This window comes from Cavia porcellus, unplaced genomic scaffold (assembly GCF_034190915.1).
Source record: "Cavia porcellus strain 051 isolate PalLab524CR breed Dunkin Hartley unplaced genomic scaffold, mCavPor4.1 scaffold_23, whole genome shotgun sequence".
In the NCBI taxonomy this organism is placed as follows: domain Eukaryota; kingdom Metazoa; phylum Chordata; class Mammalia; order Rodentia; family Caviidae; genus Cavia; species Cavia porcellus.
The window spans coordinates 36,722,892-36,746,144 of NW_026947506.1; the positions used below are offsets into that span (position 1 = coordinate 36,722,892).

General features: G+C 48.6%; 1 protein-coding gene, 1 long non-coding RNA gene and 1 pseudogene across 4 annotated transcripts in view; 1 reads left to right on the forward strand and 2 right to left on the reverse strand.

Annotated features, from left to right (window-relative positions):
• Tecpr1 (tectonin beta-propeller repeat containing 1) overlaps positions 1 to 13,839 on the reverse strand; it is a 31,228-nt gene extending 17,389 nt beyond the window's left edge. The window contains exons 1-9 of one of the 3 annotated variants that reach the window (XM_003469886.5): positions 13,708 to 13,839; positions 8,811 to 9,046; positions 7,891 to 8,073; positions 7,535 to 7,657; positions 6,985 to 7,110; positions 4,929 to 5,103; positions 4,741 to 4,841; positions 2,807 to 2,908; positions 1,143 to 1,288 (exon numbers count right to left, since the gene is read on the reverse strand). In XM_003469886.5, the coding sequence (XP_003469934.2) occupies positions 1,143 to 1,288; positions 2,807 to 2,908; positions 4,741 to 4,841; positions 4,929 to 5,103; positions 6,985 to 7,110; positions 7,535 to 7,657; positions 7,891 to 8,073; positions 8,811 to 9,046; positions 13,708 to 13,822 (1,307 nt within the window). In that variant the 5' untranslated portion in view covers positions 13,823 to 13,839. Of the gene's footprint in view, positions 1 to 1,142; positions 1,289 to 2,806; positions 2,909 to 4,740; positions 4,842 to 4,928; positions 5,104 to 6,984; positions 7,111 to 7,534; positions 7,658 to 7,890; positions 8,074 to 8,810; positions 9,047 to 9,670; positions 9,754 to 13,707 lie in introns of those variants that run through there. The other 2 variants (XM_023565178.2, XM_063234156.1) reach the window with 2 other exon arrangements.
• A 235-nt stretch (positions 13,840 to 14,074) lies between these two features.
• Positions 14,075 to 22,167, forward strand: LOC134472493 (uncharacterized). The gene is made up of 2 exons (XR_010042337.1): positions 14,075 to 18,521; positions 21,141 to 22,167. It is a non-coding gene; the product is annotated as an uncharacterized LOC134472493 (long non-coding RNA).
• On the reverse strand, positions 20,931 to 21,791 carry LOC100724850 (AN1-type zinc finger protein 6-like; annotated as a pseudogene).
• Positions 22,168 to 23,253: the final 1,086 nt, after the last annotated feature.

The following is a 23,253-nucleotide window of genomic DNA, read 5'->3' on the forward strand; positions in this document are numbered from 1 at the left end:
CTTGGCAAACGCAAGGTTGTGAGTTCAATCCCCAGGACCAAAAAAAATTTACTAAGACTGTAGTTCAGTGAAAAAGGTCTGAGTTCAATCCCTAGTACCACACACACACACACAGCACTTAATATACCTCATGTACTGCACATCACAGCTCTGCCCAACCTACCTTAAATGTGCTCAGAGCACTCACAGATCAGCTGGGCAAAATCACCTAGTGTGAAAAGTATCTTACACTAAAGTGTTGACTATCTCACACAATTTAATACTGTACAGAAAGTGACAGTGCCTTTGGTGTCATATCTGAGAAACCACGGCCAAATCCAAGGACAAGATGTGGCATCAGAAGTTTTTGCAGCCTGTCAACTGATCCAATGTGACAACCAGCAGTGAAGGAGATTGAACCTGGGGTAGGGATGGCAGCCAAGCTTTGGGGGTGGGCACCAGGGATTGGGGAAGACTGAGTTAGAGGGGACACTCCTGATCAGGGCTCAGAGCTGTGGGCACTCCCATGGTAGCAACAAAGTTTCCCCAGCTTGGACATTCGGCCACCTGCCTGTGGTCATATGGCTGGAGCACAGCTGGGACTTCTTCACAATCCTGGACCCAAGTACCCCAAAGTATGGTCCCCAGAATTGCAGCAGCAGCCGCATCACCAGAGACCTCATGAGAAACCCAAAATCCCACCAAAGGCTCAGGTAGGACCTGGAGATCTGTCTGAGCCTGAGGCCCCCCAGTATACTGCAGGGAATGCCCAGTCTGTGATCATACCACAAGAGGCCTCTGTCTGGTTTCCAAGTGCCTCCCATGGGGACTTAGCATCTGCCCCTCAGAGATGGTGCTTTACCCCTGAGCCTGAGCCCTTAGAACCAGTGGGCCAGACCTGGTTCCGGTCATAGTTCCAGCCTGCTCTCCAGTGTGACACACTGCCATGGCCCAGTGTCTAAAGACGCCTCTGTTCGGTCTCTTGACTGACCCTGCAGGTTCCTCTGCAGGGCTGAGTAGCCAGGCCACACGCCAGGCTCTGAGCTGAGGCTACAGCACTGGGGGCCCTGTAGGCTTGGGGATTGATGAAGGCCAGCACCCTTCAGAGACCACAAACAGCCTGTCTCCGCCCACAACTACTCTGCCCTGCTGCTCCAGGTCACCTGAGAAGGCTCGACGAGCTGCCAGTGTGCGATCTGTCACTCTCTCTGCCTGCGACGATGGCTTTCCAGGTCTTGCCACTGAGCTCACTTGGGGTGACGCCCTGCCGGAAGTATACAGCTCGCTCCTCAGCACCGATGCCCCAGACCTGGGACAGAGAGAGGTACTGCTCAGGGAAGGCTGGTGCAGACCTGGGGCTCCTGAGTCTTACTGGGGAGGCAGAGGGAAAGCAGGTGTCCAGCAGGGCTGGAGGAAAACTGCAAACCAGGAGGAGCCCCCATGCCATGCAGTCAGGTGTGAAAGTGGGTGTGATTGTGTGCTAGCGCTGAGAGGTCAGTGGCACTCCCCGGCCTGGTTCCCTGATGTCAGGCAGACTCGGAGGAGGAAGTAGGTGGATGGACACTGCACTGGGATGCAAGGTCCACCTGTGTCCCTGTCTTCCCTGTGGCTTCTGGGAAGCTGCTCCTCAGGGGAACAAATGTGCCCCAGGCATAGAGCACTGGGGGTGTCACTGTCACAGCAAGGGGCTGCAACCCTTGAGCTTGCACAGTACCCAAACCTCTATACCTACAGGAAGGAGGCCACATTGTCAAACTATAGAGTGCCACTTACGAGAAGTGGCACCACAGAGTCAGGAAACCAGTTCCACCCCTGATGACTACTCCAAGTACAAGGATTAATCAAAAAATATGGTGAATGTTTAATTTTTTTTTTCTTTTAAAGAAAACTTGTTACAGAGAAAGACATACTGCCATGAGTCCCCCTCAAGTTACTTCCCCTCACTTTGAACACACTTATCCATCTCTCTTGGTACTTTCCAAAGCAGTTCTGGAAGTCCTCTCTATTATAAGATGTAATAACAAACATGACAAATGCTGCTGCCAAGTGCCAGCCGATGGAAAGGCAGGCTCACCAAAACATGGCAGCAAGAGCTCACCACCCTGTTCACCAGGTCTGGCATTGTGCAATTTCTATCTCCTTCTCCAAAGTCAAAATGACCATGAAAGGAGAACATTTTGATTCAGTTCAGGACACTGAGGTAGCCACAACAGCACAACTAAAAATGTCATGAGAGAGGACTTCCAGAGCTACTTTAGGCAGTGGCAAGGACGATACAGGCCAAGTACTGTGAGTGAGGGGGAAGATTTTGAGGGACTTAATGGCAAGATGTCTTTTTTTTTTTGCAATACCAGGGATCGAACTCATGACCTCACACTTGCCAGGCAGGCGCTTATGACACTAAGCTAAATTCCCAGCCCAAGGTGTTTTTTACTGTAATAAATTCTTAAATTTAAACATAACGTGGCATTTTTTTTTTAAGACAGGATCTCACTATGCAGCCCAGACTGGCCTCAAACTCACGGCAGTCTCCTACCTCAGCCTCCCAAGCGGTGGGATTACAGGCATGCACCACCACATTCAGCCATAAATGGTATTTTTCAACCACCTTCACGTGTCTCTGTGACACCTGCCAGTCTGCAGATATAGTCCCCCGACTCCCACCAGCAGATCTGTGCTCACTACTCTGAGTAAGAACCCTTAGGAAAACACCCAGGGACAAGGCGAGGCTGCAGACCCTGGCAGGAGCAGCCTGCTGGGTGCTCTCCAAGGCAAGGAGCCCTGCCACTGGGAAGGGACAGTGGGTGCCCTGGGAGTCACAGCCCACCTGGTCATTTAGCCCCACGTTCACCATCGTCATTTCCCCAACCATCTCGATCCAGCTGGTGCCACCGGGATTGTGTGAGTTGACGCCTCTTCGGAACCACACCTGGAAAAGCCAGCAATGAACACATTTCCCTGAAGGCCACAGAAACAGGGCTCCCCCGTTTCCTTTTTATTGATTGATTGATTGCCATATGGGGGATAAAACCCAGAGCCTTCCCACAGAGCTACACCCCCAGCCCTTTATTTTATATTTTTATTTTGAGACAGGATCTTGCTAAGGCTCTAAGTTGCCCAGACTGGGTTTGAACTTGCAGTCCTCCTGCAGTCCTCCCAGGGTGCTGGAATTATAGGTATGCACCACTATATCCAGCTAATAAGGGGCTTCTTCAGGGCTCAGAAAGAACAATTGAGTAATAATAACTGGCTCACACTGTAGGTGAGCAGGGCCAGTGCATGTCCATCTTCTCACATCCTTGTCTGTGCTCCAGCTAAGAGTCACCTGCCCTCAGCCACATCGGTCCCTAATCCGATATGTGGAAAAGATCATTTCCTTCAAACTGTCCTCTCTGTATGACAACAGCCTTAGAGGGCTTATCTAGGAAATGTATAAACTGTTTATTAGAATAAAGGACCTATTTGGGGTTTATAATGCTTTATGAAATTGTCTCCTTAATGTCAGTTTGTAAAACTATACACCATCCAATTAAATTTTCCCCAGGCTTACCTGTGGCTCCAAGGCTCATCTGGTGGTAGTGGCTGGCCCCTATTGTTCCCCAGGGCTGCCTCCACCCATTCTGGAGGGTGGGCTGCCCTGGGTCCCCTGGGATTCTGGTGAATCAGCACTCATGCTGAATTTCTAAGGTGTACTGCCTGAGGGGTCAGTTAATGAGAAAACTCAAATCCCTCTTATAAACATTTCTAGAAAGCTGGGTATTGTGGTATCATGCACCTGAAGTCCCAGATAATCAGGAAGCTGAGGCAGGAGGACTGCTTGAGCCTGGGAATCCAAGGCCATCCTGAGCAACACAGCTAGACCTCGTCTCAGAACAAACAAACAAACCCTAAAACTCTAAAATGTGTCTCCTAAACCCAAAGAATGTGAACATATCAAATATTTGAAGACTGAGCAAACATACATGCAAATCAAATTTTTGTTATTTAAGCCAAAGGGATAGACATGTTGCTATACAAGGAGGCTGGCAATCACTATCTTTGAGAAGTGGGGTGCCTGGAACTCTCTAGAGGGCAGGGGAACATATTTGTCAGGCTGGATGTGGCCTGAGGCTTTGGGCCTATGGGCCTTGGTGATACAGACTCAGGTGTGTGAGCACTGATCCTCTTGGGTGCCAGGGAGCTCCCTGACATGAGGTTAGAAAAAAATCATGAAATCAGCCTGGAATTGGCTAATCTTAAACCTACTTTTGAGACAGAAATGCAAATGGTGGCTCATACTGGAAGGCTGAGGCAGAAACATCACAAGTTCAAGCCCAGCCTGGGCAATTTAGTGATTTGACAAAACTTTGTCCCCAAAACTTTAAGAAGTTTTAAAAACAATTAAGACAGAGCTGGATGTGTAGTTCAGCGTGAAGGTCCTGGGTTCAATCACCAGTAACACATGAAGATACAAACATAAGCACTGAGTAAAGGAAAGAAGAGGCATTTAACTAAGGGTTTCAGCAAATTAGCGTCTGATTATCTGAAATGTTTTGCCTAACACAGTTGCTCTGCAGTTTGGTACTTGGGTGTGAGGGAAGGGAGAGACCATAGCATCAAACGTCCTGGACCTGGGTGCTGATTTCAATAGCACAAAAGCTCACAGTGCTTGACAGATGCCAGATTTATTACAAAGAATTCAGACTATTCTCACAAGAACAGAACCCCAACATTAAGTGGCACCTGCAGAGCTACCCCCAGGCTCCAGCATCCCCATCTTACTTTCCGGTCCTTGGTGACAGCCCAGACCACGCTCACTCCAGCCGAGACGTGCATGATCCCGTTCTCAGACCCAGGAGGCTCCACCACGGACCACGAACTGCCTGGCAGCCCCCCAACACCCCAGGAAGCTGCATCAGCCAAGATCCTTGGAGGTGGCTTCCCACCTCCCCCAAGGCAGGGTCACCCACCTTTGGGGTTGTTCCTGTTGATCCCTTCCCGGACCAAGGCTTGCCCCTCCCAGAGGGTGACCCACAGGAGGTCATGGGGCCCGCAACTGATCTGGACAGCCTCCCCGGGCGTGTCCACCAGAGACCATGATGACCCTTCCGGGTTGGGGTGGCTGACATCCTCCCTGTACCACACCTGGGAAATGACAGAAGGGTATGACACCCGTGTGTGGCCTATTAGTTCATCTGAACAGTTGTATGGGGGATCTCTAGGTACCCCAGTGTGCAGATCACTCACTCAGTCCTCACCTGCCCTATTTGCCTGCAGCTAACAGGCCCCAAGACACCAGCCAACCATGTACAACTCCAGCCTCCAGCAGAGGAGCCCAGGGCTCCTAGCCAGCCCATGTGACCTGCGCCCCCTAATGGTGATGTGCCCTCAGTACACCCATTCTCTAGGGGTAGGGGTGTACAAGTGGGGGGTAGGGATGGGGTACTGGAGGGAAATCCCCAAGCCTCATTCATACCAAAGTCTAAACTGTTCACTTCTTTTACTCTTTAACCTAAATAGCTAAGACTGCACAATGCTCTCATATCATGCAGGCTTTGGCTTATTTCATCAGGAAGAGGCTGCACGGTCCAGGCAGGGCTGGTGAGCCGTTTGAGTCTTCAGACTGGGAATCTTGGCATCCCCATTCTGCCAACCCACCCTTACAAGTCACTAGTCAGGCCCACTAGTCAGGCCTGGAAGCCTCCTTCCTGGTACCAAGTGGCTTCACTGAATGCTGTCTCCTTGGTTCCTGGAGCGCAGGGTCCTGGTGCCACTTCTTAAGGATCACAGGAGTGGTGCTGGCACTTGGAGAACACGAACGCTGCTGTGGCCCTGTCCTCCCCCCTCTGCATCCAGATGGACAAGGCTCCTTGACAGGAGACTCTGTCCCAGGCCAGCACCTCACCCTGCTGACCCCTTCTGCCACCCTTCAGCATGGCACAGAGAGAGCACCTGTGATTAACCTGAGTCCTAGCAGGTGGAACCCTGGAAGTGAATCTGCTAAAATTAACCTGCCCTGATAAGCCTGAAGCTCACAGCAGGCTTGTGGTCAATTTGTGGTAGGAGCTACCAAGCAATTGTAAAGTATCTTCTAAAACCACAGCGAGAGGGCTGTGTCCCCTGAGCTGCTGCTGCCACCAGGGGTAACTTCATTCTTTTTACATAGTTCAGAGTCTTTGAGAAAATGATCTCTTCTCTCTAAACATTCACACGTGGCATCCATCCATCCACACACCCAACACTTGTCTATCCACTCACATATCCATCTACCTACATACCATCCGGGCATACACCCACCATGCATTCATCTAGCCACACACCTAACACCTGTTTATCTAGCCACCCTATATCCATCTACCTTTGCATCATTCATGTATCCATCTACCATCTATTCATGCACATGCCAACACCTGTCTATCCACCCACATAACCATCTACCTACCCATATCCGTGCATACCCCTACCATCCATCCATCCATCCATCACACCTACCCTTCTATCCAGCCAGCCACACATGATCCATCCACCTATAAACCCATCACCTATTCATCCATCCACACAGCAACTGTCCCCATACCCTCCCATCCATTAAACATGCATCCACCATCCATCCACCCATCCATCTACCTGCCAACCATCTGACCACCCCATCCCTACCCTCACACAATGCTTCTGGATACTGTAGGAGGCACTCATACAGAGCAGGCTGGGAGCCCAGGATCTGCCATCTGGATGGCATCTGAGCTGGGGATGCTCAAGAGAGGTAGGCCAGGATCAGCCATGCGATGGGGGATCAGAGGCTTCTGAGAGGGGTGGGACCCAGAGGCCCGAGGAGCAGGACACATAGGAAGAGGCCCATGGGGAGCCTGGCAAGGTATTGCCTTTCAGGACGTCCCTACTCCAGGGATAGGAGGCAGAGGTCTCCAGGCAGCCTTGTTCCCTGCACCCAGGGACCCCTGTCCTGCTTGGCCTGTGGTCAGGCTTCCTTGCTGCTTTGCACCCAGGGCCTAAGGACAGTGGCCTTACCTTTCCCTGCAGAGACACAGCCCACACTGACAAGCGGCCCACGGGCTCCTCTGTGATCTCCCAACCACCCACAGAGAGGTCATTGAAGGGGTCAGGCAGATCCTTGACGTCATCCTTTGAGGGGATCTGAAATGAGTAAGTGACAAACAGTGGCTGTCATGACCTGGTGACTGTCTGGTCTGGTGCCCATGCTATGTCCCCTCAGTTGGGGCTGGGCCCCCATAACCTGACCTCAGGAAGAAGGAGGGAAGAGGAATGCAGGATTCTAGCCATGGGCTCTCGCTGCATTGCCCTCTCTATAGGCCACCAGGCTCAGGTACTGTCCTGAAGTGGCCATGTGACAGGTACATGAGCCATGGGGCTTCTGTTCTCAGCTTCTAAGACTGACGGCTACGACTCTGTTCTCTGGAGCCTGGGGGCCCTGGCAGAGCCCAGCCGCTGCCCAGGAACACAGGTTAGGTGAGTGTCTAAGCACCCCTCTCTTTGGAAGCCACAGCAGAACTCAAAGACCAGATCTTAGGGCAGGTGCAGCGTCCCCATAGACACAGACCTTGGCCCAGGCATCCCGGGACTTGTATCTCCGGTATCGGATCCACTTCCGCCGCCGCACACACGAGTTCCACTTCTTGTCTCTTGTGTAGGTGGCAGGGAAATCGATGGCATAGGTCCATCCCTGAAATGCCAAGGACGGGACTCCATAAGGCTCTGGGGGGAGAGACACGAAGATGGGAGGAAGAGGACAGAGGGCGTCGGGAGTGTGACAGCAGGACCTGAATGCACGACCCCACAGCAAGCAGAAGTCAGACCCCCCCAGGGCACTGCTGGGGACAGAAGCACCAGGGGACAGGCTGAGCACAAGGTGACCCTCCTCCTAAGGTAGACAAGGTGGGTACCGAGTTTACCTACCCCTTTCTCGGTGGGTTCCCCTCCAAAATTCTCATCCACGTACCAGTCCGACTCCCACTCCCAGTGTGGGGACGGCAGCGCCACCCCATCCAGCGGCCGGTGCTGGAGCCCACTCACGTCGCTCCACGCCCAGCGGTCACTCGGCAGGAGCTTCTCACAGAAGCCACCCATGGGGTTCCAGCGCTGGGACCAGGGACACAGAGATGGTGTTAGGTCTGAGGCTGCCAGGAGGGTCCTCAGGTCACTTCATCAAGAACCAGTGCAAGCACGACATGCTAGCACATGCCATAATCCCATCACTCTGGGAGACTGAGGCAGGAGGACCACAAGGCCAAACCCAGCCAGAAGAACTTAGCAATTCTGTGAAAGCCTGCCTCAAAATAAAAAAGGGCTGGGGAGGGGCTGGGGATTTAGCTCAGCGGCATAAGCGCCTGCCTTGAAAGCAGGCAGTTGTGAGTTTGATCCCTGGTACCGATAAAAAGGAAAAAGACAAAAAAAAAAAAAAAAAAAGGGCTGGGAGGTAGCTTAATGCAAAGGCCCTGGGTTCAATTCCCAGTATAGCAAAGAGAGAGAGAGAGAGAGAGAGAGAGAGAGAGAGAGAGAGAGAGAAAAAACTCCAGGGCATTAACACAGCCTCAAAGGATAGAAAACCCACCCACAGCATAGTGCTACAAAAGGGACAGGCAGGGGGCAGCTCAGTCATCCCGGGGCCTGGACACCCACAGTCCGCACTACACAGCCCCTCTGCCAGTCTGCTCTGGCGAAGACACACCTTGGGCTCCAGCCCCGAGGCTGAATGCTGGGCCAGGTGCAGGTGAGGGAAAGGGGGCGGGGCAAGGCTGGGGCCTCGATTCTGTTCTTCAGGTCATTTAACCCCAACCCCTTTAGCACCTGCTGACGGGGTGGGGGAGGCCTGTTACCTGGTTCTCATAGGCCTCCTCTCGGCAGCGGATGGAAACGTCGCTGGCGCACATGTACAGGTAGACCTGGTTGTCACAGGCAATGCCCCAGCAGCACTGCGTGGCCGCGCTGACCCGCTTGAACTCCAGCTGGGTGTCTCTGCACAGCTCCCAGTACTGGCCAGCTGTGGACAGGGTGTAGACCCTGCCGAAGAGGTCCACGGCCCACAGCACAGACGTGGGCATGGTGCCGGGGGCTGGAAGGAAATCCGAGGCGAGAGGGAGGGTCAGTGTCTCGATCCCCAGCCTGGGGACATCGTTGCGGGGAACTTGGGAAACTTCGCATGCCACAGATGGCAAAATAAAGTCCAGAGAGAGAGAAGCAGGTGGTTATTCCACACCGGAGGAGCAGAGCCTGGCTTCCAGTGTAAACAGCTGCTTTTTTGCTTTGACTTTCCCTCTTCCTTAGTTATTTTTGCAGTGTTGGGGATTGAACCCGAGGCCTTCATGCTGAGCTACAGGCCCAGCCTAGGTTTCGTTTTGTTTTTGTTTTGAGACAAGTTCTCATTAAATCGCTGAATTGGGTTTCAACCTGCCATCCTCCTGCCTTAGTCTCCTGTATGCTAGGATTACAAATGTGCAATACTGCCTCCCCCAGGCCCTTCTTTCACATGATGGGGATTTTTAATTTTTGCAAACATATAAAAAACGTACAGGGACCAAAAAAAGTAACATCTATGTATTGATCTCCTCAAATTTAATGATCATTATCCTGTTATAAAGTTTCTTCAGACCTTTTTTTTCCAAAAGAATAAATGAAAGCCTATAGATTTATTTGAATCTCATTGTCCCCTATGCTGGTCTCACTGTGACAGTCCTACCTGGGCTTGGTGAGGGGCAGCCACATGGGCCTGGGGTCCCAGCTGGAGTCTTGTAAGGTCCTGCAGGAGCCAGGTGACCATGGGAATTCTAGGACATAAAAGTCCCTCATTATGGCCTCCCCGGCTCCCCCGCCCAGGTCTCTCTTGCCCTTTCCCGCTCCTTTCCTTTCTCCTCTTTGCGCTCTAATGGTAGCCAAGCCGCACTGTCCCAGGGCTGACACTGTTGCTGCTTCCTGGGGTAAATCCAGAAATCAGCTTCTTGCCATAGCAGGGCCACATGGCCAGACCCACATGGAGCGATGAGGGCAGGGGATTCACTAGGAAAAGCCGGGCCAGACAGGGTGGCTTCCAGACACAACAAGGGGACACTGCCCTCAGGCCACGAGACAGGACAGGCAAGATCCTCTGACAAGACACTGCGTGGTTTCTGGTTTACAAACCGAAACTACCAGAAGGTGTATTTAGGTGCCTCGAGGCTGGGATGCCACAGACAAAACAAGCCTCTTTTGGAGCACCCTGAGACAACAGGTCGAGAAGGAAGCGATGGAGGGGAACAAGGAACAGAAGCCAAGTTTTGGAAAGCACCCCTGACAGGAAAGTAGAAAACGCAACCGGAGAGAGAATGGGAAGAGCCCGCCTTGGAAATTGCTGGCTCCCAAAACTTCAGGGCAGCACGCCTGTCAGACACACCTGGAAACTGGGGTCTGTGTTCCAGGGCCTCAGGCAGGACCACTGGTGACTCCCAGCCCTTTCCTTCCTGTCTACCCAGGCCTGAGGGTCCTTCCCGCACCTTCAAAGTGACTAAGAGTGCTCAGAGCATCCCAGACCCACACTGCCACAATTCGGCACAATTCGGCGTGCTTCAGTACTAATCTCTCTTTGCCTTAACTTCCTTTTGTATACAAATCAGAAAGGGCCATGTATGGTGGTACATGCCGGTAATCCCAGCACTCTGGGAGGTTGAGACAAATTCAAACTCAGTCCAGGCAACTTGGCAAGACTCTATCTCAGGCCAGTCATACCCATATCTCAGGCCAGTCACACCCATAATCTCAGCATTTGGGAGGCTGAAGCAGGAGATCCCTGCAAATTCAAGGCCAGTTTGGGCTACAAAGTGAGTTCAAGGCCAACCTGAACTGCATGGCAAGACCTTGTCTCAAAGATAAAAAAATTAAAAAGTCAAACAAACAAAGACTCTACCTCAAAATAAAAAGGGCTGAGAAAGTATATAAAGGCCTTGGGTTCAATTGCCAATACCCGCCCCACCCCCCCAAAAAAAAAAAGAAGCCAGAATGGAATAGTGACCTACTTACCTTGTAAGAATTAAATCAGGCAATACTGATAAACATAGTTCAGTACTCAGCAAGAACTGAATGAGTGGGACTGATGTCATTTCATTACTTGCCATTTGCTACACACTGTGCTATTTATCTCCTATGTCTGAAAACAAAAACCAATTTCCTTTGTGGTCACCTGAGTCTTCAGTCACTTCATTTTCTCACAACAGTTACCATAAACAGAGGATGTTCAACCAGTGTTTAATGATAATCACCTCCACCCACTCCCAACAAGCTGCAAATTCCCTGAGCCTAGACAGAAATACTGCTCCAGGAAAGGGAACCACAGATTACTTGAAAAGGCATGACTGGTGGGCAGATATTTGATGGAGGAAGTACCAACAGCATAATTAATAAGGCGAAGAGCACAGTGGTGGGTGCTCATTGTGTAACTGTTTCAGTTTGGGGCTGGAAGTGTTGCTCACTGGTAGAGCACTTGTCTAACAGGCCCTGGGTTTGATCCGCAGCACAGAGAAAGAAAGAAAGAAAGAAAGAAAGAAAGAAAGAAAGAAAGAAAGAAGCAAGGAAAGAAGGAAAGAAGGAGACAAGGAAACAGGAAAGAGGAAGGGACAGAAACAGTCTTTCAAGTTGGTTGTATGTTTGAAAATTTTCACCATAAATGGTTGACCAAAAAAGTAATTTTTTTGAAAAAGTTTCTATGATGTCATTTTAAAATTATAAATTAATTTTCTAAGATAGCTCATAAGCCAGTCAGGTTCCATCTAAAGTTGAGCTCAAATAATGGAGCCTCTGACTTGTGTTTGATACACTTCCCTTCAGATAAGTGACTAAGCAGTAATTTCCTTTCAAACATAATTCAACCTTCTGGGCAGTTAGGAAAAACACTGGCAGAGAAAGGATGCATGAAGGTTGTGTTTACAAATCCTTTTGAAATGTGGGCCCAGACACCTGTTACTTCCCAGCAAAAGGTACCACTGAGCCGATACCCTTGGCTAGCCACACCTTTCTGCCTCAACCAGGATGCACCCCAACCCTTCACATGCCATTTCCTTGCTGAGGGCCGACCAAGCAACCTGTCCTGTGTCACTGTGATGCAATACTGTTGAAAACAGGTGTAGAATATTAAGTGTTGTGGTTCTGGATTCTGGGATTTCTTTGCTTTGTAAAAGTAAAGGTATGGAGGGAACAGCTTCCAAAGAAGCAACCTCTAATTCACCAAGATTTTCCACAGAATGATTTTGAATTGGATATTCAGTCATTCTGTTTTAAAAAGGTCTTCTCAATCAGGTGTGATGGTGCAGACCTGTAATCTCAGTACCCTGGGAGACTGAGGCAGAAAGATCAAAAGTTCAAGCCCATCCTGGCCAAGGTGGGGAGATTCTGTCTCAAAATAAAATATTTTTTTTAAAAGGCTGGGCATAGTGGCATACATTTATAATCCCAGCACCCAGGAGGTCGGAGGCAGGAAGATCACCCTGAGTTCAAGATCAGCCTCGGCTACATAACTCAAGGCCACCATTAATTACAAAGTGAGATTCTGTCTCAAAAAATGGAGGTGGGGGGCTGGGGATTTAGCTGAGCGGCATAAGCACCTGCCTTGCAAGCAGGCAGTCATGAGTTCGATCCCTGGTACTGATAAAAATGAAAAAGACAAAAAAAAAAAAAAAAAAGGAGATGGGGCTTGGGATTTAGCTCAGTGGCATAAGCGCCTGCCTTGCAAGCATGAGGTCCCTAGTTCGATCCCCAGTACCAATAAAATAAAATAAAATAAAATGAGGGCAGGTGTGTGTGTGTGTGTGTGTGTGTAAGAAAACAGACGAAAAAGGCCTGCTCAGCACCCTTAAAGCCACCTGCTTTTCTGCATCAGTTTGCTTACAGATCGTACAGAAACCAAAAAGGGCCCAAGGCCAGCGGGAGTAGAGGTGATAGAGTGGGCAGCAGGGTACAGGAAAGCTCCCCATGCATGCACTTCCCATGCATGCATGAGTCTGTCTTAGGACTCCTTCCTGAATGGCTACTAAGGCAATTTGCTGGCTGCTGGTTGTGGTACGGCTTGAAAGCTACATCAGGATCCCAGGGAAGCAGCGAGGGAGGAATCGACAGGATTTGCACAACAGTTGAGTCCTTCGTGAATAGATGGGACTCGCCGCTCCCAGGGCTCGGCTTTAGGAGCGGAGCTGGAGGTGTGGACGCGGGCCCCGCAGGCAAGAAGGTGCAGGTCCGGTGTATGGGAGCGCGGGTGTCTGTCCAGCCTCACCAGGCAGGAGGTGCCCTGAGTCAGCCTGCCTTGTACCACACTTCCTGCACTGGGCGACAGGTGGGCCCTTGCCCGGCCATTAGTGGATACATCCGCGAGGAAGGCCCTGACCATCTGCCCATGCTAATCCCAGCACAAACAGATTTGTTTCCCCGTCTGCCCAGAAAGGCCCATGTAACTCCATTCTCTAAAGCCGCTAGGGTGCAGCGATTGGCTTCTCCAATCACTCCAGTTGAAGGAGTGGGGGCGTCATCAGAGCCTGGCGTTGGGTTGGCCGATCGGGTCGGCGTTCGGGGGAGTGAGGAGGAGCCGACCGCCAGGTGTGCAGGACAGAGAACAGGTAGAGCCCCTCTCGCCCTCCCCAGGGTCCTCATAAACGCAGCCAACTGAGGGGCGCCGCTACCCGAACCTTCCTAGAGAGCAAGCGCCCGAGTCGCCACGTTCCTGTGGCAGCTGCTGAGAGGGCACCACGACACACTCACCTGGCCCGGCGCCGCCTGGCCCGGCTTGAGCCAGATGCTCCTCTCCTGCTGGGTTAGCGGGCCGGCCCTCCCCAGCCGCAGGCGAGGGGCGGGCCGGAAGTGGGGTACAGACCATCACCCATTGGACAGTACTGTCATGACGTAACGACCTGGGATGTGCGATTGGCTACTGTCTAGTCGCTTTAGGGGGGCGCAGGTTCTCCTGCCCGCCCACTTCCGGGGTCGCGCCAGGTGTTGCTGCGAAGATCTGGTCTAGGGGGCTCTCCGCGTTTTCAGGCGACGAAACCCGGTGCTGACCGCTCGCTGCCCCCGGGCCCTGGCTGCAGGAGCGGAGCTGGAGATGTGGACGCGGGGCTCGCAGGCAAGAAGGGGCAGATCTGGGTGTCTGGGAGCGCCAGCAGCTTGAACGCCCGTGAGGCACAGGGAGGTGGCTAAGTAAACAGGTATCTCTATGGATTCCGACTAGTTGAAAGGTAGCTCTTGAGTGCACAAATTTAAAATTTCACTTAGTTGGGCCTGGTGACTCTCACCTGTAATACAGCACCCTGGGAGGACTGAAGCAGAAGCATGGCAAGTTTGAGCCCAGCCTGGGCAATCTAGCAACTCAGTGAGGCCTTGTCTCAAAAAAAAAAAAAAAAAAAAAAAAAAAAAAAACTTAAAAGGGGTTGGAGATGTAGCTCTCTGAAAAGGCCTGGATTCAATTCCAATTACTGCAAAAATTTTTTTTTTAAAAATCTTCATAGAAGGCTGGGGATTTAGCTCAGTGCATAAACACCTGCTTGGCAAGTGTGAGGTCCCTAGTTCGATCCCCAGTACAAGTAAAAAAAAAAACATGTTCATGAAAGAAATGTAATATTGTCACCATGGCATGGTGACAATAATAGTTGCTGTACTGCTCAACTTCTTTTTGTTGCCAGTGACAACACAGTTCACTTGTTCTAGTGATGCTAGTAATACGCGAGTGCTCCTTGGTGCCAGGTATGGATGTGAGTGCTTTCCACCTATAGAGGTGAGTGTTGGTGGTGTTCCCGTGTCACATCTGAGGCCTCAGGCTGAGTGACTCCTATCATGAGTGTTGGCCCCCAGGGACTTACACCCACTGCATCTGCCCTGGGTGGAAAGCAGCCAGGATAGGATGGAGAATGAAAACAAAAGAAACGTCAAGGGTGATGTGTGGTGAAAGCCCAGGCACAACTGACACAGAGGCAAAAACTGTCACCTAGAACTTGTTTCCCTTCTGCTGGAGTTTGTATCTGAAAAGCCCCCAGCTTGGTGCTCTGGGCAGCGGGTGGACCCTGTAAGGGATGGGGCATGGTGGGGGATCTTCAGGCCATTGAGGAGGAGCTCTCAGTGGAGATAATGAGACTGGCCCCTTCCTCTTCTTTTCACTTCCTGCCATGAGGTGAGTGACTGTCCTCTGCCATGCTGTCCAGCATGAGACTCCACAGACTCAAAAGCAACAGGGCCAAACCAAGCAAGGCAGTACACTCCTGTGAACCCAGCATTTGGGAGGCTGAGGCAGGAAGATCACTGGTAGTTTGAGGACAGCCTGGGCTAAAAGGTCAGCTTGAATTATATAGTGAGACCACAACAGGGCCAGCCAGTAATGGATTGAAACCTCATAACCTGTGAGCCAAATAAATTTTTTGTCGGCTGGGCATGGTGGTGCATATAATCCCAGTATTTTGGAGGATGAGGCAGGAGGATTGCCATGAATTCCAGGCCAGCCTAAGCCTCATAAGCAAGTTTAAGGCAAGCCTGAACTGCGTAGTAAGACTCAGCCTCAAATAACAAAACAAAAACTAAAAACAAAAATCAAAGAGCCTTTCTCATTTATAAGTTGATTACTTATAAATGAAACTTGGCAAGTGGATTTAGCTCAGCTGCTAAATGCCTGCCTAGCAAGAACAAGATTATGAGTTTGGGGCTGGGGATTTAGCTCAGCGGCATAAGGGCCTGCCTTGCAAGCGGGCAGTCGTGAGTTCGATTCCAATAAAAAGGAAAATGACAAAAAAAAAAAAAAAAAAAAAAAGATTATGAGTTTGATCCCTGGTATCAAAAAAAAAAAAAAAACAAAACAAAAAAAAAGTTGATTATTTTAGGTGTTTCTTACAGTAACAGCTGTGTAACATACCCTTCTGTTTCCTCTTAGTTTTTGCTCCTTTCTGAGGATGTGGATAGGTTTTTTTGCTGTCAAGACTGGGCAGCCTGGGGCTGGGGATTTAGCTCAGCGGCATAAGCGCCTGCCTTGCAAGCAGCCAGTCATGAATTCGATCCCTGGTACTGATAAAAAGGAAAAAGACAAAAAAAAAAAAAAAAAAGACTGGGCAGCCTACACTAGCTGACACCAGTGGAAGGAAAAAAAAAAAAAAAAAAAAAAGCAGAAGCCTCATGTTGTCCCTGTTGGTTTTGTGAATTCCTGCACCTAACCTTGACCCTAACCACCCTCAGGGGCTGGCATCTGTGAATTGAATCTGGCAGCCACCCCAAAACAGTAGGGTCCAGAGGGCCAAAGGTGATGAGATCTATCTTGGTTAATGTTCTCTCGTAGCTGAGACAAAATACCTGATGCGCAAAATTAAGGAAGAAAAGGTTTATTTAGCTCACAGTTTGTGGCAGTTTCAGTCCATAATCTGCTGACTCCGAGTGTCACATGGCAGAGAGCAACAGTTCATAGCGAAAAACAGCAAAAACAATAAGAGCAAGAAGGAGGAGCTTGAGAGACTTTCCTTTGCTTATATTGTATGTAGACCCCCAGGTTGAGGGTAGCACTCACATCCATAATCCCAGCATTGGACCATAATTTAATCACAAATTCTAGATGCCTGCTCCTATGACTGTGTGAAACTTTGGAGGGACATCCGGACACACACCGTAACACGGTCTTAGTCACTTACCTTGCTGCTGAGACATAATACCAGATATCCACAACTTGAATGAGGACAAGTTTATTTTGGCTCGCGGTTTTAGATGTTTAAGTCCATAGTTGGCAGCCTCCAGATAGGAAATGACTTGGTGGAAAAACAGAAAAACTGCTCAAGGTTTTGGCAGCCAGGGAGCAGAGAGAGAAGGGAGGAGCTGGGGAGAGAGATAAACCAGGCCAGGCCCCCAGTGACATACCTGTTCCCCTAGACTTCCCCTAAGAGCACGTCAGCTATGAGGCCTTCATACTCCAGTCACCTTCCAAAAGCAGGTGAGGCTCTCTGGGGATGTCTAGATCTAAACCATAACAAGTGGTTCCTTGGAGGAAGACTTGGGTACGCTCAGCAGAAAGAGGGCTATGGCAGAAACAGTGTGACAGGGACACTTGTAGCCATTTTTCCTCTTTGGCCTCAGTTTCCTCCTAAAAAAAAGGCAATGAAGGGGCTGGGGATTTAGCTCAGCGGCATAAGTGCCTGCCTTGCAAGCAGGCAGTCGTGAGTTCGATCCCTGGTACCGATAAAAACAGAAAAAAAAAAAAAAAGGCATTGAAGCTTGGCATGGTGACTCATGCCTCTAATCTCAGCACTCTTGAGAGGCTGAGATAAGAGAACCTCAAGTTCAACTCCAGCCTGAACCATAATTAAGACATCAAGAACTTTCTGTGGCCCCTCATGGTGTTCTTAAGCTATGACAGTTCCATTCTGTGCCTCCTACACCCCCAGTTTTCACAAAGCTGGCTCCCAACATAGTCAGATATGCAATTGGTTCCTGCGGCCCTCACCATGTGGCTAATCCCCCGTTCCTACTTCTGCTTTGTTATGTTAATCTCCTTTAATTCCTGTTTCTTGTCCATCCTGACTTTACCACTTCTCTGCCAGGCCAGGCACAGTGGTTTTGCTCTTGGGCCATCACTTAGGGTCACTCAGGCTCTGAGCCTCGTGCTTGTCTGTGGGGCAATGCCATCACTCATCTCCTCAGGGTTAGCCTTCAAGTCTCAGGTCAAAGTTCAACTTTTACTGAACCTGAGGGAAAGGAGGCCTGAGGTGGTGATGGTTGCAGTACAGGGGTCTTGCACCCTGGGGCATTACCACTGAGCTAGTTGCAGGCCTTTTTATTTTTTATTTTGAGGCAGAGTCCAGCTACTTCACTGAGTTGCCCAGGTGGGTCTCAAATTTGTGATCCTCCTGCTTCAACCTCTCTTAGTGCTAGGATTATTGACTTGTGCCATCAAGCCAAGATTAGGTCTGCATTTCGATGCTCTGTTTTGTACGTTCTTCACTCTGATCCCTCACATGATGTGTTATTCTCTTGCTGCCTGTCTCCCTGACCACTCTTTGAAAAAATGATGTTTTAAATTCCAGTTGGAATTTCCAGGGTTTAATAATTGCCTCGCCTATAATTTATATGAAAAGAATGAGTACTCTCCTTATCCCCAGAAAACCAGTCTATCATGAAAGATCCTCAGCAAAAAGGGCAGTGGTTAGCAGAAGTCTGTTCTGTCTGTTCCCCACTGTCCACTTTGTCTCTCCCCTCCAATGGCAATGCCGCATCTCAGAGAGGTAGGAGATGAGGGCAGGGCAAACCAGTCAGCCAACTGTCAATCATGAGGGCGCATGTGCAGAACACAGAAACCCGGATGAGAATACAGACTACCAATCAGAAAAGGACCTTTTCGATTCCTCATTTACATGTGTCATGAAACCAAGCGGGGCTTGACAGAATAGGGTAACTGACATGGGGTGAAGTGACAGAACAGCTGTCCCAGATGCCTTGTTTGCATGAGGGAGAAGCAATGTGGAGATACAGAGAAGCCCGGCCATTACTCCTCGGCAGTTCTGTGAGCCTTCTCACTCTGCTCTCACTCTGCAGAAATTACTTCTTTCCCACCTTCAGTAAGTGTAACTCCTCACTGTCCTCTCTATGTGTCTTATCCAATTTCTTGTTCAGGACACCAACTACCTGGAAATAATCTGTTGAAGACCTAAAAGCAGGTCTGCTTCAGACAGGGAGGCTGTCCACGTGGTTGGGTGGCTTTGGAGCACTTTAAGACAGCACATTGGTTAACCATGGTTATGTATTTGCTTCCCTTGTAGAGTAAACTAATCACAAGCAGTCCTCATATGCCATTTTCACTAACATTTGCTTATGGTCCATCCACCTTTGTCCAGCCGGTGAGTCGTGTGTCTGGCAGGGGGCTTGATCCTCCCAGGGTGGCCCCTAGCCAGCCCATTTCCTTGGCTGCTTCTATCCCTCATGCCCACAAGGCCGGCTCCCGACAGGCCCTGGCTGTACCCAGCTGTTTCCTTTGGACTTTGCTAATTAAATCAAGCTCAGCATTTTCTTTTTCCCTTGTGACAACATGATAAGTAAAGCAGATAAAAATGTGATGTCCTCTTTCCTCTGGCAAAGGGAAGTATTTACAAAAATTGTGCCCTGAAAGGTATAGTTGCCCAGGTGTGATGGCACTTGCCTGTAATTCCAGCACTCGGGAGGCTGAGGCAGGAAGATCATCAAGAGTTTTAGGGTTTCAGGCCAACCTGGACTACTGAGTGAGTTCAAGGCCAGCCTGAAATCCATAGTGAGACCTTGTCTCAAAAAATTTGTTTAAAGTTTACATACAAGTCCAGATTCTTATATCTAAATGCAGTCAAGTGTTCTGCAGTGAAGATGCGACACTTTGTCTCTAAAACGAAAGTAATACCTAAGATTGAAACCACAAAACATCTAAGGCCTAAATATAGAAAAACCACGGGGCAAACTGAAAGTCAAGAATAATCACTCATGCCTGAAAAAACTCAGGCCCCTTCTGATTATGGAAAGTCATGCAAACGTGGCAAATCAAGCATTCATTTGACAGACATTTGCAGATGCTTCCTGCCAGTTAAGCTCATTAGCACTTCTCTGCATTGGTAAAGAGCAGGATCCCTGAGGTCAGCGGTGAAGTACAAGGGTCGGAGAGGAGGAAGCAAAGCCTGGTTAATTTTTTTTGTTATCCTGGCTTTCCTTTTTATTTACTCAAAGACTGATGGATAAATACAAATACAGCACAATTTCTTCAGATCATTCTTCATGCTGTACAGCCTAGTGGACAGGACCTGAAAGAAACCTGCATTCGGTGATGAAATACAACACTTTCTTCCTTTGCTCCTGAAAAGAAAAATAAACCAAGAATCACATCAGCTCATGTGACAAATGTTTTAGACATAAATGGTGGGTCCAAGAAACTGTGTTAACATATGTATAACCTTTGTTAATGAAATGGAAGCAGCCATAGTGATTAAGATACATTCAGTTACTGATGACTAGTTGTGCCTGAAAAGGCACCGTCAAAAGAACAATCGTGCCGGACCGGAGGCTGAGGCCAACCTGAACTACATAGTAAGTTCAAGGCCAACCTGGAATCATAGTGAAACCCTGACTCAAAAAGTCAAAAGAGAAATGCTGCAGAGAAAAAATACACACATACATACACATAATGAGAATATAAATTTTAAGATTAATGCATGCATGTTTAATGCGGGAAAAATCACAGCCCTCCAAAATTTCTCCATATTATAAAAGCCCTCTGCATTCAACTAAAATTAAAATGTTCCTAAAAGGATAATACTCATAAAGTTTAAATCTTTTCAGCCACAAAACTGCAATGGAAATAAATGTTCAGAGTCATTTTCAAAACAAACCCATTCTTCTGATGGCATGCATGATTAAAACTATTATGAACAGCCTGCCACCTACAGTGTGTGTGCAGGAGGCCCTGCTGGCCAGGGAGAACCAACAGGGAAGCCACCCCCACCCCCACCTGTAAGCAACCAGATGCGACACAGGCTGAGATGGTAAAAACCGAAATAGGGAAGCAACCTGACATTTGTGTTTGGTTGACTGTGCAGGCCTGGACACAGCAACTATTTAGAGGATAACAATATGCAATATAGGACTACTGTCCTATCACCGTTTTGTTTTGTTTACTCTTATTTTATTCCCTTTAAAATAAAAAAGTTTTCATCAGAAATAAATAAATATAAAATTCACCTGGGCATGGTGGCTCACGCCTGTAATCCTAGTACTCAGGAGGCTGAGGCAGGAGGATCGTTGCAAGTTCGAGACCAGCCTGAGCTACAAAGTGAACTCAAGGCCAGCCTGAAATGCATAGCGAGACCTGTCTCAAAAAAGACAAAAAATACATAAAATTCAAAGGTCTGTGCAAGATACACTGCTCTACATTTCCAGCGAGACTAGGAGAAAAAACTTCAAGTAAATTTTTAGTTGCATATGGTCAGAGGATTTTGTATTCCAGCAGGAATTCAAATCTTCTGTATCTTTTCACAAACAATTATTAGATTTTCTTTTCTGATTTTACTTTTTGCAGCAGCTTTGTAATGGTAAGAGCAACCATGCACATCTGAATAACGGTGTACACCACTGTAAATATTCACAGTGGCATTCAAATGCAAGGAGCCTCATTTCCTTTCCACACGTGAGACACCAGTTCTTTTTCTGTTTTGGTTTTTCAGGGAGCTTGCTTTGCTCTTCAGACGACTGCTATGCTGTGCCTGGCACTCAAGCTTGCAGATCTTCACTTGGTCCATTAGGGAGGATTCTACAGATTCTGATAACACGACTGATCTGATACAGAGCTTTGCTGCATAGATGAAGACGTAGATTCTAATGCTGACTGAGCCCCTGGACACTGCCGTCTGTGCACTGAACTGGTAATGTTCATACTGCTGACAGGACCTGCAGGTGGGCTTATTCTACCAGTACTTTTTTTTTGTCTTTTTCCTTTTTATCGGTACCAGGGATCGAACTCACGACTGCCTGCTTGCAAGGCAGGCACTTATGCCGCTGAGCAAAATCCCCAGCCCCCTCTACCAGTACTTCTATTCTGTGTTTGAGATTTTTTTTTTTAAAACAGGGTCTCACTTTAAACAGGGTCTCACTCTAATTCAGGCTCATTACATAGGCCAGGCTAGCCTCGAACTCATGGCAATCCTCCTGCCGCAGTCTCCTGAGTGCTGGGATTACAGATGTGCACAACCATGCCTGGCTTGAAGATGCTCTTTATAGCACACTGAACACACACCATTTGTACGAGGTTTTCCATAAAATCTGCAGCCAGTGGAACAAAGCATAGGCACTTGGCTATGATTCCTTTCCTGAGCCATGTTCCTGGTGTACACCTGACGGCAGTCTCTCGGCCTGATGTGCCACTGCTGATGGTCACCTCTGTGAGTGGGGACAGGTGACGCTGCAAACCCTGCTCCCTCCGCTGTTTACTAAACTTTTCCATGTGACTGTGGGGCTGCTGACCCACTGCAGAGAGTACCAGGAGTGGCCTGCCCACCCCTGGCCAACCCTTGTTCATTTCTTTAACAAAAATTACTCTCCAGGAAGCAAAATAAAACTTGCCTTCATATCCTTAAGGGAAGAGGTTTATGCACCAGGAGGCTTGGGTTGACCTTGTATTTCTGTGATCTGGTCTACACCATATGACTGCTCATGGAGTTTGAGGAGTTTGAGGAATTTCTCATGATGGGAAAATTGCAGTGCGTTCACAACCAAAGTATAATCAGTGTTATGCCTGATGCTTGTCTAGAATGGGTAGGGAGACTCTGGGTTTGATCCCAGCACTGGCAAAAATGATTCAGATACAATATGTATATGTATCAACTCCCCAAGATGAATGTACTTATTATTGCAAATAAATCCTAATTAAAAAAACCCGAGTGTTTATGTTTATTTTGGTTTTGGCAATATATATGTGTGTGCGTGCGTGCTTGGGGATGTAACTCAGGGCCTTCCCACTGAACTACATTTCCTTTTTATTTTGAGACAAGCTCTCACAAGGTTGCCAAGGCTGGGTGATCATTTCCTCTCAGCCTTCCAGGGTGCTGGAATTACAGGTGTGCAACTTCCATACCTGGCTTCTGTGGCCATGCACCACAAAACCTTGGTTTACAAGCATAGTTTGTTCTGGAAACATGCTTCTGATCTGAATCACTTGTATTACAGTGATTACAATACTGTAATATAAGAAAATATCTGAAAGTAAATAAAAATAAATTAACCGGCACTTAGCTTTGCAAACCTTCATGGCCGGTGTGAGGGAGCGGGGAGAGGAGGGCTGTTGTGTAGGACGACTTTCACTAACAGAATCCCTGCTCTCTACTGGCTCAGTGCAATTTTTTTTCTTTTCATGCTGCTTTAATGAAGACCCTGACCAATGACTCTTGGTTTTACCTCCTTGTGAAGATTTTGTAGGATTATTACACTGCATTGTCATTAAACAGATTCATTGCTTGCACTGCTACCACCCTATTTGGGTGTGCTTTTCTACAGAATTTTGCACCGTTTCCCACATTTTACACATTTCCCTAATCTTATTTGGAGGGAGAGAGTCCTCTACCTTTTTCTCATACTCTGCAGATAAGATTTTCTCCATAACTTCATTTGGGAGGTGTTCACTCCCAATCCTGCAGCAAAAGAGAGCGAGAAGAACCCTAATCTCCTGCCTCAATAAACTTGTATCTAACTATCAAAAGAAGAAAAGACTCAAATCCACACAATTAGGACTGAAAAGGATAAAATCACAATGTACCCTGCAGAAATTGAGAAGATCATCTATAT